This window comes from Oncorhynchus clarkii, chromosome 1 (assembly GCF_045791955.1).
Source record: "Oncorhynchus clarkii lewisi isolate Uvic-CL-2024 chromosome 1, UVic_Ocla_1.0, whole genome shotgun sequence".
Lineage (NCBI taxonomy): Eukaryota > Metazoa > Chordata > Actinopteri > Salmoniformes > Salmonidae > Oncorhynchus > Oncorhynchus clarkii.
In genome coordinates, this window is record NC_092147.1 from 45,358,719 (window position 1) to 45,375,097 (window position 16,379).

The window sequence follows — 16,379 nt, forward strand, 5'->3', positions numbered from 1 at the left end:
AATTGTGTTTAGTTGACAACACAAAAACATCCAAATTTAAAGGAGCTGTATTGACTGCTTGAGTAGTATTTATTTATTTATTAAAGAATAGGACTAAATCAAATCAAACTTTAAATGCACTTTAATCAAAGTATGATTCGATTCAGTCCTATTCTTTAACTTAGATTTTTGGTTGAGATGCAGACGTGAATCTAACATATCAATGATTCATTTGTAGACAAAATGTTATTAAGGCCAGACTAAGTCAGTGGCACAGATTGAACTATCCAAGCAGAAGATACATCTCCTTTAAATGTTGATATTTGGTTGCGTTGACAACCAAACACAATTCAAAGTCACTAAATATCATGACATTTGAAATCAACCAGAGCTTGAAACCAAAGGACTATTGTATTGTCTATTTTTAGTTGAATTCTGGGTTGAATTGAAACAATTGCTGTTGATGACTTTGTAAATGTTATATAGGCCTAAATAGCACCATTGTTGATGACTTTGTAAATGTTATATAGGCCTAAATAGCAACATTGTTGATGACTTTGTAAATGTTATATAGGCCTAAATAGCACCATTGTTGATGACTTCGTAAATGTTATATGGGCCTAAATAGCACCATTGTTGATGACTTTGTAAATGTTATATAGGCCTAAATAGCACCATTGTTGATGACTTTGTAAATGTTATATGGGCCTAAATAGCACCATTGTTGATGACTTTGTAAATGTTATATAGGCCTAAATAGCACCATTGTTGATGACTTTGTAAATGTTATATAGGCCTAAATAGCACCATTGTTGATGACTTTGTAAATGTTATATAGGCCTAAATAGCACCATTGTTGATGACTTTGTAAATGTTATATAGGCCTAAATAGCACCATTGTTGATGACTTTGTAAATGTTATATAGGCCTAAATAGCACCATTGTTAATGACTTTGTAAATGTTATATAGGCCTAAATAGCACCATTGTTGATGACTTTGTAAATGTTATATAGGCCTAAATAGCACCATTGACTATATAGGAGTGATAAAGATTGGTCACATTTGATTTGCTCTGTTAAATCTACTGTTTGGAATGACTTTGATAGCAACAGTGAATCTATTTAGTTTTTAAGTGGAGCGCAATCAACAATCATTCTCACGATAGCACATTGGCAATACTCAGTGACTGACAAGTACTGTATCATAGCATGGCTGGGATTGGTTAAAACCCTGGATGGGAGACCAAAGGGTAGTGGCTATAGGTCAACTCTCCAGTAGGAGGTACTGCCCAGCCTATAGTTTTTTTCTGATATTGGATATAACATTAAAGAATTTTCAAATCCAATGTATTTTACACCTAGATTCCACATCACAATAAGTTGACAAATGAAGTTGATTCAACCAGTTTGTGCCCAGTGGGTTATGTCTGTCCACATTGCCTATGTTGAAGTCTGTGTGGTAGAAGTCTGTAGCCGTTCCAAGCAGTTCATGTTTTTCCAAAGTTAACCACATAATGCTCCTATAGAGACCGTCTCTTTTCAATGGAACATCCCGAGAACAGCACTGAATTAGTTTTCTCAGGAATAAAGCAGTTGGCGTGGTTGTGATATTGTACACTGTAAAAAAATAATCCAGTTGTTTTTACGGTAACTTATTGGCAGCCAGTTACCTTTAAGTGACTGTAAAAAACTCAAAGGTACAGTATGTTACCATAAATTCCAAAGAAACTTTGGTTTAGCAGTACATTACTGTAAACGTTAGACACTAATATACTGTTAAACCAAAGGTTCTTTGGAATATACGGTAACATACTGTACATTTTTTTACAGTAAAGTACAGGTAACTGGCTGCAAGTAAGTTAACGTAAAAACAAAATATATTTTTTTACAGTGTAGAAGACTGCAGCAAGGTTGTTTCCAGTCATAGAAAAAGTACTGGTAGATGAGAGCAGAGACTGCTGCTTTGGCACCCGTTTAGTTTTCATGTTTTCTACCATTAAGATTTTCTCTGCATCCTCCTGTGCCAACGAGTGACTTAAACATCAACAGATGATTGAAGTCCGGCCCCAAAACCAGCTCTTCAAGCCAACAATCAATCATTGCTTTGTGTTGCATTTTTCTGCTGCTCTGTAAAATATAGTTTGGATATATTATTGCAGGTATAGGCCTAGAGATTAGTGTTTCAGATTCATGCTGATAAAGAACAAGGCCATTAAAATTCTTTCCCTGGCAATCCATTTTTATTAGTATTTTCAGTAGCTATTTAAACAATACCCTGTTATAACTGGGGCTTAAGTAAGCTTGGTGAGTGCCGGGAAAACACACAATACTGCTACAACACATTGTTTATTTGTAGGCCCAACGTAATGGTCCTGTTCGCCCGCCTCACTCTCCAGTCTCCACTTTTTTTCTTTTTTTTTCAAGGCGGTAATGTTGATTCGTGAAGCATGAAAGAGCCATCTTTGCTGATTTCCTGTGGTAATCACTTCAGGTCTTGTCAGGATTTGTAGGCCTCCATTGTAGTCCACTACCTAATTCTTATTTCTCAAATGACTGCCTCGCCTGGTTCACCAACTACTTCTCAGATAGAGTTCAGTGTGTCAAATCGGATGGCCTGTTGTCCGGACCTCTGGCAGTCTCTACGGGGGTGCCACAGGGTTCAATTCTCGGGCCGACTCTTTTCTCTGTATATATCAATGATGTTGCTCTTGCTGCTGGTGATTCTCTGATCCACCTCTACGCAGATGACACCATTCTGTATACATCTGGCCCTCCTTTGAACACTGTGTTAACAAACCTCAAAACAAGCTTCAATGCCATACAACATTCCTTATGTGGCCTCCAACTGCTTTAAAATGTTAGTAAAACTAAATGCATGCTCTTCAACCGATTGCTGCCCGCACCCGTCCACCCGACTAGTATCACTACACTGGACGGTTCTGACTTAGAATATGTGGACAACTTACAAATACCTAGGTGTATGGTTAGACTGTAAACTCTCCTTCCAGACTCACATTAAGCATCTCCAATCCAAAATTAAATCTAGAATCGGCTTCCTATTTCGCAACATAGCCTCCTTCACTCATGCTGCAAAACATACCCTTGTAAAACTGACTATCCTACCGTTCATTGACTTTGGCGATGTCATTTACAAAATAGCCTCCAACACTCTACTCAGCAAATTGGATGTAGTTTTGTCACCAAAGCCCCATATACTACCCACCACTGTGACCTGTATGCTCTCGTTGGCTGGCCCTCGCTACATATTCGTCGCCAAACCCACTGGTTCCAGGTCATCTATAAGTCTTTGCTAGGTAAAGCCCCACCTTATCTCAGCTCACTGGTTACCATAGCAACACCCACCCGTAGCACACACTTCAGCAGGTATATCTCACTGGTCATCCCCAAAGCCAACACCCCCTTTGGTCGCCTTTCCTTCCAGTTCTCTGCTGCCAATAACTGGAACGAATTTAAAAAATCACTGAAGCTGGAGACTCATATCTCCCTCTCTAACTTTAAGCATCAGGTGTCAGAGCAGCTTACCAATCACTGTACCTGTACACAGCCCATCTGTAAATAGCACACCCAACTACCTCATCCCCATATTGTTTAAAACATTTGTTTTGCTTTTTGCACCCCCAGTATCTCTACTTGCACATCTAGCACTCCAGTGTTAATGCTAAATTGTTATTATTTCGCCTCTATGGACTATATATTGCCTTGCCTCCCTAATCTTACTACATTTGCACACACTGTACATATATTTTTCTATTGCGCTATTAACTGTACGTTTGTTTTTCATGTGTAACTCTGTGTGGTTGTTTGTGTCGCACTGCTTTCCTTTATCTTGGCCAGGTCGCAGTTGTAAATGAGAACTTGTTCTCAACTGGCCTACCTGGTTAAATAAAAGGTGAAAAAAAAAACATTAAAAAAAAGAATAACTTAGTCTCAGCAAGTTTGAAATGACAAGTGGATTTTGCAACCCTCAAACACAGGAGATAGATGACTGAAAAAAGACAGATCCTCAGGTGGACCTGGGCTTACGCTACTAAGAAAAGCACCCTGGTCTTGACAGTGTTTCTTCAACGAGGGCTGTGTGCTGATGAGAATGTTAAAGCATTCACAGTAATAGGGGCATGTGGAGTTGTTTGACTGGAATGATAGCATAAGGGTGAGCTTATGAGGGGAGATGCTATAGTAGATCGTTGCTTTTCTTTCTGCTTGCTCTCCTTGTGAGATGATTCACCTGTTATTGTACTGATATGGTATGTATAGTATCTACACCACTTGAATAAACAGAAGTAACAGATGTTTTATGTTTGGTTTCCCCTTCAGCTCCAGACGGACGCGGAGAAGCACTCAGCCGTCGAGCAGAACTCTGTGTGGTCCGGCAGCGACGAGGTCAAGAGGTCGGACGGGGGCTCGGACAGCGGGTTCAAAATGGAATCGGGCTCCAAGTGGTGCCGCCGCCCCTCAGACATGTCGGACGAGTCGGGCAGGAGCTCCTCGGACCGCAAAACGCCTTCCATGGCCCACACGGGCTCCTGGAGGCGAGGCCTGAGTGCCCAGGTGGGCGTGACCTCGCCCAGGACCAAGGCACCTGTCACGCCAGTCTGCGGCACGCTGAAGACCCATGGGACAGGCACGTTACATACAGAGTAGAGCTATGTTGTCTCTGTCTGCAGTCCCAACAGCCACACTGTCTGTGTATTATGCTCTGTCAGTCGGAACTGCATGGGTTCCTGGAGCATGTGAAAAGACAGCCAACAGTCAACCACAGAGAGGTTTTATCTGGTGAGATCAGGGCTCAGGTTGCCAGGTGATGAAACCATTCTCCGGAGAACTGTTCTGAAGACGTGATCTCTTACCTTTTTATTATTGAAGTGGTAGATAGAGAGGCCTTTGAGTTGAAACGTGTTGGAACTCAGCAGGATGTCTGATGCTACTGTATAACTGCACTGCTGAGTGAATGTGCTTGGTCCATGGTTGACAGACTGTGTCATGTCTCCACCCACAGGTAAAACGGACGACACCAAGGTGTCTGAGAAGGGCCAGCATCATCTCTCGCCCCGGGCCAACAGCAGTATGCAGCGCTCCCCATCAGACACGGGCCGCAGCAGTGGAGACGAAGCCAAGAAGACCCCCTCCACCTCCAGCTCCAGCCGCACCCCCACCACCAACACGTTTGGCTTCAAGAAGCACGCAGGAGGAGGTATGACCATGGTGACAGCCAGCGGAGTCACCATCACCGGTGGCTCTGCCACCCTGGGGAAGATCCCCAAATCAGTGCAGCTCCACGGGGGTCGGGGTCTTGGTCGCCAGGCCAGTGTGGATGATGGCTACCTGCCTGTGAGCTCCCACTCCACCCTGCAGTACCGCAGCCTCCCCCGGCCCAGCAGAGCCTCTGGCGGGGTTCGCAGCGCCAACCGCTCCTCCAGCACCAGCATCGAGTCCAACCTCAGCTCCAGGTCCAACACGCACCACGGCCCCAAAAGCCGCAGCCAAGTCCCCAAGCCTAGCGCCGGTGGCATCCCTCTGCCTGGCTCTGGATCTAACCAGACAGACAAGGAGAAGGGGGTGTCCTCTGAAGCCAATCCCATGGCCCAGGGCTCAGCAACTCTACCCCCTCAGGGAGCCAGGCAGCCAGGGGGAAAGTACCCAGACATCTCCTCCCCTACTCTGCGCAGGTGAGCCCATCACCTCCATACTACAGTCTACTTAAAGTCCACCTACCCCCATATATCAGGGTCTGTCTTACACTGACTGTCGATGAGTCTGATAGTTCCTTCCCTCCAGCCCTGACAGCACTACCACACCATCCTGCTTGTGTTTCAAGGGGCGATGTATTCAGGCACAGTGCAAACAGATTTGAGTTGGGATAATCATCATATCGGCATTGAAGAACATTTAGAGCCCTTATCAGGGGACTTTTTTTTACCATAAACCAAAAGGCTTGTTTTATCACTAGGCAGCTAGAGGGCCTCTCTTCCCTTGTGGCCTGTGAAATAATGGCCTATCACTGCTCATTAAAAGCAGGGTGACACGGCCCAGACTGAGAGGCCAGTGTTTTCTCTAGCTCAAACCCAGGACTGGGCTGCCTGGTGTTGCTTTAACTGATGCTGCTGGTGCTTGGACTTATCTGACTAATCGCCTGATGAGGTAATGAGAAAAGAGAGCAGCTGTTTTCCCTCAGTGGTCTGAGAGTCTCCCTTCTCATTTAAACCTTGTTGATTTAATGTTGTCAAAACAAATGTGGCACACGCTTTACATCCTGCTTTAATTCATATAAATGACCTGTTGATTAAAAGCCACGGTAGAAGATGTATGATAGCTGTTCACACGGACGCCCAAAACGGCGTCCGTGTGAACAGAGAGAGAGATTAAATTTTCTTGTGATCATATGGTTATGCCATGAAGTAGGTATTGTGTTCCCGTGGCAACGTTATGATATGTATTTGTTTCGCTTCTCTTTGCGTTAACCAGCATTTTCATGACAAATTCCTTCAACAATTCTCTACTTAAAACCCATGTACCACATATAATTCCCCTGTCCCTCCTCTCCCCTCTCCCGTGCCATCCAGACTGTTCGGAGGCAAGCAGGCTAAGCAGCAGGCTCCAGTCACCACCGCAGAGAACATGAAGAACTCCACCGTCATCTCCAACCCCCACGCCAACTCTGGCCAGCAGGGCGGCGCTCTGGACTCTCCCTCGGCCAGTAGCGGGGGCAGTAGCCCTCTGTATGGGGGTGGAGGTCGTCTGGGTGTTGAGGCCCATTCCCTCTCCCCCCTGGCTTCCAGCCCCGGCTCGGCCCTGTCCACCCCTTCCCACAGCCTGGCCTGGAGTAGCACCCTGAGCAGGGACACCCTGAGCCCCGGCTACCCCTCCCTCAGCAGCCTTGCCACCAGCAGCGAGTCCATCGACGTGTCCCTGGGCAGCGGTGGCCACGGACACCACGGACATGGTCACGACACACTGCCAGCCTGCGTCAGGAACAACGGCATCAAAACGGGAATCTCAGAAAGGTAGGAGCGGGGGGGGGGGGGGGGTTCCAGGAACGGCCAGGTGTGGCTATGTGTTTGTATATCTACTACAAACTCCCCTCCCTTTTTCTCCCTTTGTATCTCGACCTTTAAACTGTTGTGTGCATGAGGGTTAACAGAAGTGTTTGACTGGCCATATTGATGATAAAGGAGATGATAGGAGACTGACTCCTAGCAGGTGTTGGTGGGATGAAAGCATGGATTCTATCATGACTGATGATCTCTCTGTTTTCCCCCTTCTCTTGGTGCTGCTCCTCTCTCTGTTTTGTCTACCCCTACCCCCTAACCCCCTTCTCCCTACCCCCTAGTCTTAGCCCCCTCTCCTCTCCCTCAGCTAGTCCCAAATTCAGCAGAAACACTTTACCCCGGAAACAGGACAGGTAAATGTGTCTATATGGAGCTAGGCTTGCTTTATAGTGAAACAGCTGCCTGTGTGTGGTGTCCTGTGTTGTGAAGTGAAGTGAGCGTTTTCACTGCCTGCATCTCTTTCACCGCATGCACAGCGCCATCTTCTGGCTGAACTAGGAAGGGCAGGCCTGTAGTCTGAGGCCTAATCTTGAGATGTACATCAAAGCATATAGGACACAGCAGCTGTGATGCTTCTATAGATAAGAGATCAGTTAGCTGAAGCTGTCTCCTGTCTCTATATGTTCAGAATGACAACACACCTACCTTCACCAACACAGGAATTGGCCCTGTGATTAGATGCATATTACACCAGTTTTCTTTTACTTTAACAAGGGCAGAACTCCCAAAACACTTCTCTGTAAATCACCATTTCCATGAGATTTTTACTCAGGAAAAAAAATAGACACAAAAACAGGCACTTAAACATTGTTTTCATGAAGGTACATTGACGTGCAACTTCCACCTGTGATTTGTGATTGTACTAGATGCACATTATCAGACAGCCTTGACGTTATCCACGTGGCTCCCTGTCCATCAACAACCTAGGTCATTATATCTGTGCAGCTAGTGACTTGCAACATTCACACATAGATGTGGATGTGAGGTGGCTTTTCAGCATCTCCCATCTCTCTCAAGGTACGGCCACCTGCCCCAGCTGCGTAGTCATGACGACCCCCGGGACTGGCTGCGTTCCCACTCTGCAGGAGGTCTTCAGGAGTCTGCCGGCAGCTCCCCCTTCTCCCCCGCTTCCAGCCTCACCTCACCCTCCGGAGCCCGCTTCAACTTCTCCCAGCTTGGTAGGTGTAGCCTCAACCCTCTCTACTCATCGCTATGATAATCATTGCAGGAGCAGTGATAGTCATCTCTGCACCCAGAACTAAATATTGTGTGCATGCTGGCTTAATGTTTTGTCTCTTTCAAGAGACTACAGTGATATTAGTGGTGACGTAAGGAAAAGTAGTAGTGATTATATCTATTTTATACAACGGGTTGGTCTAATCCTGAATGCTGATTGGTTAAACCGCATTCCAGTTGCCACCAGCTAAATCTATGTTAAAATGCCTATTTACTCTGTTCCATCTGACTGTGCAATCCACTGTCTCTTCAGCCCAGCCAAGCAATTTATAAACATGATCTCCTCTATAAAAATCATCCAGACATTATCTCACATTTCTTTTTGACTAACATTTTGTTTTCAAAAGCTGAGATTTGAATAAACCTTGTCTGTCTCTGCAATGTTTGCAACATTGTTTCAATATTCAAATTCGATCTCCAGCTGTCCCATAGTAATGAACGTGTCAGGAGACGGAATGAGACAGACAGGCTGCGTTTCTCAGCCAAGTCATGAGTCAGCTGGCTTCATTTGTATGGATATATACAAAGAAATTTCAATGAAAAAAGGTACAACTAAATGAAGCGCAGCTAGTTTGCAGTCTTTCCGGCTTCAGTTTGAAGTGATTGTGTTAACTGTGTTGTTGGCTAGTTCCTCTGAACAACAACAGTGTCCTGATGAGTGAGCACATTTTCTATGCCAAGCGAAGATCGCACCTCATTAGCTCATTGTTATCGATGTATCCAAGTAAATGTCACTAGAAAACAGCTTAAACAAATGCGGCTACTTTGCTGTTACTCTGGCTGCACTTTTTTGAAGTAACTGTAAGTTAGCATTAGTTGGCTAGCTAGCAAGCAAGGGATAAGAACATTGCCACCCAGTATGGCAATGGAACATTTAGAATGAACGAATAGATACTGTTAGAGTGAGTGAATGAGGACCCAAAAGCGAACTAACTTAAACAGAGCTTCTTTAATAACCAAACATAGGTAGGCTCAGATAGACCGGCAGATTCCGACAGGACAGGACAAGGTTACAGCAAACATGACGATAGTCTGGCTCAGGCATGAAACACAACAAACAAGAATCCGACAAGGACAGGAACAGAAACAGAGAGAGATATAGGGACCTAATCAGAGGGAAAAAGGGAACAGGTGGGAAACGGGGTGAATGGGTAGTCAGAGGAGACAAGGAACAGCTGGGGGAAAGCGGGGGAGAAAAGGTAACCTAACAACGACCAGCAGAGGGAGACAGGGTGAAGGGAAAGGACAGAGACAAGACACAACATGACAGTACATGACAGTACCCCCCCACTCACCGAGCGCCTCCTGGCGCACTCGAGGAGGAAACCTGGCGGCAACGGAGGAAATCCTCGATCAGCGCACGGTCCAGCACGTCCCGAGAGGGAACCCAACTCCTCTCCTCAGGACCGTACCCCTCCCAATCAACGAGGTACTGGTGACCACGGCCCCGAGGACGCATGTCCAAAATCCTGCGGACCCTGTAGATGGGTGCGCCCTCGACAAGGATGGGGGGGGGGGGGGGGGGGGGAAGACGAGCGGGGGCGCGAAGAACGGGCTTAATACAGGAGACATGGAAGACCGGGTGGACGCGACGAAGGTATCGCGGAAGAAGAAGTCGAACTGCGACAGGATTAATGACCCGAGAAATACGGAACGGACCAATGAACCGCGGGGTCAACTTGCGAGAAGCCGTCTTAAGGGGAAGGTTCTGAGTGGAGAGCCAAACTCTCTGACCGCGACAATATCTAGGACTCTTAGTTCTACGCTTATTAGCAGCCCTCACAGTCTGCGTCCTATAACGGCAAAGTGCAGACCTGACCCTCTTCCAGGTGCGCTCGCAACGTTGGACAAAAGCCTGAGCGGAGGGGACGCTGGACTCGGCGAACTGAGATGAGAACAGCGGAGGCTGGTACCCGAGGCTACTCTGAAAAGGAGATAGCCCGGTCGCAGACGAAGGAAGCGAGTTGTGGGCGTATTCTGCCCAGGGGAGCTGTTCTGACCAAGACGCAGGGTTGCGAAAAGAAAGACTGCGTAAGATGCGACCAATAGTCTGATTGGCCCGTTCTGCTTGACCGTTAGACTGGGGGTGAAAGCCGGAAGAGAGACTGACGGAAGCCCCAATCAAACGGCAAAACTCCCTCCAAAATTGAGACGTGAATTGCGGACCTCTGTCCGAAACGACGTCTGACGGAAGGCCATGAATTCTGAAAACATTCTCGATGATGATTTGTGCCGTCTCTTTAGCAGAAGGAAGCTTAGCAAGGGGAATGAAATGAGCCGCCTTAGAGAACCTATCGACAACCGTAAGAATAACAGTCTTCCCCGCTGACGAAGGCAGTCCGGTGACAAAATCTAAGGCGATGTGAGACCACGGTCGAGAGGGAATGGGAAGCGGCCTGAGACGGCCGGCAGGAGGGGAGTTACCGCACTTAGTCTGCGCGCAGACCGAACAAGCAGCCACGAAACGACGCGTGTCATGCTCCCGGGTGGGCCACCAAAAACGCTGGCGAATGGAAGCAAGCGTACCCCGAACGCCAGGGTGGCCGGCTAACTTGGCAGAGTGAGCCCACTGACGAACGGCCAGACGAGTAGGAACGGGAACGAAAAGAAGGTTCCTCGGACAAGCGCGCGGCGACGGAGTGTGAGTGAGCGCTTGCTTTACCTGCCTCTCAATTCCCCAGACAGTCAACCCGACAACACGCCCCTCAGGGAGAATCCCCTCGGGGTCAGTGGAGGCTACTGAAGAACTGAAGAGACGAGATAAAGCATCAGGCTTGGTGTTCTTAGAGCCCGGACGATAAGAAATCACGAACTCGAAACGAGCGAAAAACAGCGCCCAACGCGCCTGACGCGCATTAAGTCGTTTGGCAGAACGGATGTACTCAAGGTTCCTATGGTCAGTCCAAACGACAAAAGGAACGGTCGCCCCCTCCAACCACTGTCGCCATTCGCCTAGGGCTAACCGGATGGCGAGCAGTTCGCGGTTTCCCACATCATAGTTACGTTCCGACGGCGACAGGCGATGAGAAAAATACGCGCATGGGTGGACCTTGTCGTCAGAGAGGGAGCGCTGAGAAAGAATGGCTCCCACGCCCACCTCTGACGCGTCAACCTCGACAACGAACTGTCTAGAGACGTCAGGTGTAACAAGGATAGGAGCGGATGTAAAACGATTCTTGAGGAGATCAAAAGCTCCCTGGGCGGAAACGGACCACTTAAAGCACGTCTTGACAGAAGTAAGGGCTGTGAGAGGAGCTGCCACCTGACCGAAATTACGGATGAAACGACGATAGAAGTTCGCGAAGCCGAGAAAGCGCTGCAGCTCGACGCGTGACTTAGGGGCGGGCCAATCAATGACAGCTTGGACCTTAGCGGGATCCATCTTAATGCCTTCAGCGGAAATAACAGAACCGAGAAATGTGACGGAGGGGGCATGAAAAGTGCACTTCTCAGCCTTCACAAAAAGACAATTCTCTAAAAGGCGCTGGAGGACACGTCGAACGTGCTGAAGATGAATCTGGAGTGACGGTGAAAAAATCAGGATATCGTCAAGGTAAACGAAAACAAAGATGTTCAGCATGTCTCTCAGGACATCATTGACTAATGCCTGAAAGACAGCTGGAGCGTTAGCGAGGCCGAAAGGAAGAACCCGGTATTCAAAGTGCCCTAACGGAGTGTTAAACGCCGTCTTCCACTCGTCCCCCTCCCTGATGCGCACGAGATGGTAAGCGTTACGAAGGTCCAACTTAGTGAAAAACCTGGCTCCCTGCAGGATCTCGAAGGCTGAAGACATAAGAGGAAGCGGATAACGATTCTTAACTGTTATGTCATTCAGCCCTCGATAATCTATGCAGGGGCGCAGAGACCCGTCCTTCTTCTTGACAAAAAAAACCCCCGCTCCGGCGGGAGAGGAGGAGGGGACTATGGTACCGGCGTCAAGAGCTACAGACAAATAATCCTCGAGAGCCTTACGTTCGGGAGCCGACAGAGAGTATAGTCTACCCCGGGGGGGAGTGGTTCCCGGAAGGAGATCAATACTACAATCATACGACCGGTGTGGAGGAAGAGAGGTGGCCCTGGACCGACTGAACACCGTGCGCAGATCGTGATATTCCTCCGGCACCCCTGTCAAATCACCAGGCTCCTCCTGTGAAGAAGAGACAGAGGAAACAGGAGGGATAGCAGACATTAAACATTTCACATGACAAGAGACGTTCCAGGAGAGGATAGAATTACTAGACCAATTAATGGAAGGATTATGACAAACTAGCCAGGGATGGCCCAAAACAACAGGTGTAAAAGGTGAACGAAAAATCAAAAAAGAAATGGTTTCGCTATGATTACCAGAAACAGTGAGGGTTAAAGGTAGCGTCTCACGCTGAATCCTGGGGAGAGGACTACCATCCAGGGCGAACAAGGCCGTGGACTCCCTTAACTGTCTGAGAGGAATGTCATGTTCCCGAGCCCAGGTCTCGTCCATAAAACAGCCCTCCGCCCCAGAGTCTATTAAGGCACTGCAGGAAGCTGACGAACCGGTCCAGCGTAGATGGACCGACAAGGTAGTGCAGGATCTTGAAGGAGAGACAGGAGTAGTAGCGCTCACCAGTAGCCCTCCGCTTACTGATGAGCTCTGGCTTTTACTGGACATGAAGTGACAAAATGACCAGCAGAACCGCAATAGAGACAGAGGCGGTTGGTGATTCTCCGTTCCCTCTCCTTAGTCGAGATGCGGATACCTCCCAGCTGCATAGGCTCAGCTCCCGAGCCGGCAGAGGAAGATGGTAGTGATGCGGAGAGGGGGGCAACGGAGAACGCGAGCTCCTTTCCACGAGCTCGGTGACGAAGATCAACCCGTCGCTCAATGCGAATAGCGAGTTCAATCAGGGAATCCACGCTGGAAGGGACCTCCCGGGAGAGAATCTCATCCTTTACCTCTGCGCGGAGACCCTCCAGAAAACGAGCGAGCAAAGCCGGCTCGTTCCAGCCACTGGAGGCAGCAAGAGTGCGAAACTCAATAGAGTAGTCTGTTATGGATCGATTACCTTGACATAGGGAAGACAGGGCCCTGGAAGCCTCCTCCCCAAAAACAGATCGATCAAAAACCCGTATCATCTCCTCCTTAAAGTCCTGATACTGGTTAGTACACTCAGCCCTTGCCTCCCAGATTGCCGTGCCCCACTCACGAGCCCGTCCAATGAGGAGAGATATGACGTAGGCGACACGAGCAGTGCTCCTGGAGTAAGTGTTGGGCTGGAGAGAAAACACAATATCACACTGGGTGAGGAACGAGCGGCATTCAGTGGGCTCCCCAGAGTAACACGGCGGGTTATTGATTCTGGGCTCCGGAGATTCGAAAGCCCTGGAAGTGGCCGGTGGATCGAGGCGGAGATGGTGAACCTGTTCTGTGAGGTTGGAGACTTGGGTGGCCAGGGTCTCAACGGCATGTCGAGCAGCAGACAATTCCTGCTCGTGTCTGCCTAGCATCGCTCCCTGGATCTCGACGGCTGAGTGGAGAGGATCCGAAGTCGCTGGGTCCATTCCTGGTCGGATTCTTCTGTTAGAGTGAGTGAATGAGGACCCAAAAGCGAACTAACTTAAACAGAGCTTCTTTAATAACCAAACATAGGTAGGCTCAGATAGACCGGCAGATTCCGACAGGACAGGACAAGGTTACAGCAAACATGACGATAGTCTGGCTCAGGCATGAAACACAACAAACAAGAATCCGACAAGGACAGGAACAGAAACAGAGAGAGATATAGGGACCTAATCAGAGGGAAAAAGGGAACAGGTGGGAAACGGGGTGAATGGGTAGTCAGAGGAGACAAGGAACAGCTGGGGGAAAGCGGGGGAGAAAAGGTAACCTAACAACGACCAGCAGAGGGAGACAGGGTGAAGGGAAAGGACAGAGACAAGACACAACATGACAGTACATGACAGATACAGAACAAAAAGACTGAATGACTGGGTCGCCGAGTCTCTAGTAACCGAACCGATAGAACGAATGACCAGCCGGCTTGGGTAGCAACCCTAGATTTGTGTCAGCATGAAATAGTATGAATAAATTCATTAAAATAAAGTTTTTAATGAAAATATGCCAATCATTATTTGAATATGTTGGTAACCCGTTGTACAAAAGTGATAATACCCTCGAAGCCGGTGTTTGGAGGACATATTGGCACGGTTTGCACGGCTCTGGCATTATCACTTAAATGTTGTATTTCACTCTTACTTTCCACTTGGAGTGAAGAGAAACAGACAGCAAGCAAAGATGTCTAATCAATGCCCTCTGCCCATGTCTGTTTTTAAGATAACCTTTGACCTGTGTTACGTAACGGATGTGTCCCAGCAGGCAGCCCTACCACAGCTGCACAGATCAACCTGGCCAACCTCCGAAGCGGCCTGGCCAATCAGGAAGGGCCGTATGACCCGTACAGTGAACGCCTGAGGAACTCGTCCATGTCTCTGGAGGAGAAGAGTCGCACCATGAGCAGCTCTGGGTCCTTCAGGGATGGACTAGAGGAGGGTAAGACAGACTGACACACTCTTCTACCTACAGTATCTGCTCTCACACATGGCCTCAGAGAAATACGGGTCAAGTCATTTTTTGTTTATTCAAGTTTTTTCAGAGGGTTGTTTTTGACACTCCACATGCATGACGGAACTATCATTTTACTTCTGAATGGATTATAACTCCCTTAGAAAATCAAGCGTTTGCTTTAACTAAGATAATTTTTTGAAAGCTTTCATTCTTTACAGGACGCTAGTGAAAGATTCATATTTTTCTTACAAAATTAATATTTATTGAATCGACATGCTTGTTCAACCAACCACTTAAATCACCAGTGAAATCATTCATTACATTTAGTGTGCCAGTGTCTTTTGGAACCTGTGTTGACTTTCCACACATCTACAGTTGAATTGGGAAATAGAAAGAAGCACTTTGTTCGATTTGCGAAATGTACATAGACTGAGGTTTGATGATTGACTGCACTTCTTTGGCTCTGAATGGCTTGTTGCTCTTGTGGTTTGTGCTTGTCCTGAGGCTCTCACTTTAGCTGATCCCTCTATGATGCCAGGTTCTTGGTTGGTGTTGTGGCATGCAGGCCAGGGTGAGGAGGAGGAGGAGAAAGGCTGATAAGTATCTCCTCTCCTCCCCCCATCGCAGACAGGCATCTGACTCAACACCAGCCTCCTGACAGGAGATCACAGATTATAGAGTAAACATGGGGAAATCCCTGCTCCAGTAACAGTATACATATCAGTGTTGTAGGTCTCGTGTCCAGTCTCGAGACCACATTTTGAGCGTCTCGGTCTTGTCTCAGAGTCTGATGCATTTGTACTCTGTCTTGACTCGTTCTAGGACAGTGAGGACTCGTAATTTCTTCCTGAGACCACTAAAGAAAAATCCTGATTGGATATTCTTTTCACTTAATTGTTAACCCATTCCAACAAAAACTGAAAAGATTGAATCAGAACATCATTGAAAAGAATAATGTAATTAGAATTATTATTATTTGAATTATTATATAAATCCTTAGCCCTTCTCTGAAGGTGTAGAAGGCCCTCATTGTTCGATTGGGTTCAAGTCCGCGCTCTGGCTGGGCCACTCAAGGACATTCAGAGACTTGTCATGAATCCACTCCTGCGTTGTCTTGGCTGTATGCTTAGGGTCATTGTCCTGTTGGAAGGTGAACCTTCACCCCAGTCTGAGGTCCTGTGCACTCTGGAGCAGGTTTTCATCAAGGATCTCTTCGTTCATCTTTACCTCGATCCTGACTAGTCTCCCAGTCCCTGCCGCTGAAAAACACCCCCACAGCATGATGCTATCAGAACCATGCTTCACCGTAGGGATGGTGCCAGGTTTCCTCCAGATGTGACGCTTGGCATTCAGGCCAAGGAGTTGAATCTTGGTTTCATCAGACCAGAGAATCTAGTTTCTCATGGTTTGAGAGTCTTTAGGTGCCTTTTGGAAAACTCCAAGTGGGCTGTCATGTACCTTTTACTGAGGAGTGGCTTCCGTCTGGCCGCTTTACCATAAAGGCCTGATTGGTGGAGTGCTGCAGAGATGGTTGTCCTTCTGGAAGGTTCACCCAT

General features: G+C 47.5%; 1 protein-coding gene across 1 annotated transcript in view; it reads left to right on the plus strand.

Moving 5' to 3' along the window:
- Nucleotides 1–16,379, plus strand: part of LOC139407868 (neuron navigator 2-like) — a 115,217-nt gene that overhangs the window by 68,281 nt on the left and 30,557 nt on the right. Inside the window, exons 13-18 of the mRNA XM_071151741.1 lie at nt 4,315–4,621; nt 4,997–5,666; nt 6,561–7,001; nt 7,328–7,399; nt 8,064–8,224; nt 14,632–14,808. Coding sequence (XP_071007842.1) covers nt 4,315–4,621; nt 4,997–5,666; nt 6,561–7,001; nt 7,328–7,399; nt 8,064–8,224; nt 14,632–14,808 — 1,828 coding nt within the window. The remainder of the gene's footprint in view (nt 1–4,314; nt 4,622–4,996; nt 5,667–6,560; nt 7,002–7,327; nt 7,400–8,063; nt 8,225–14,631; nt 14,809–16,379) is intronic.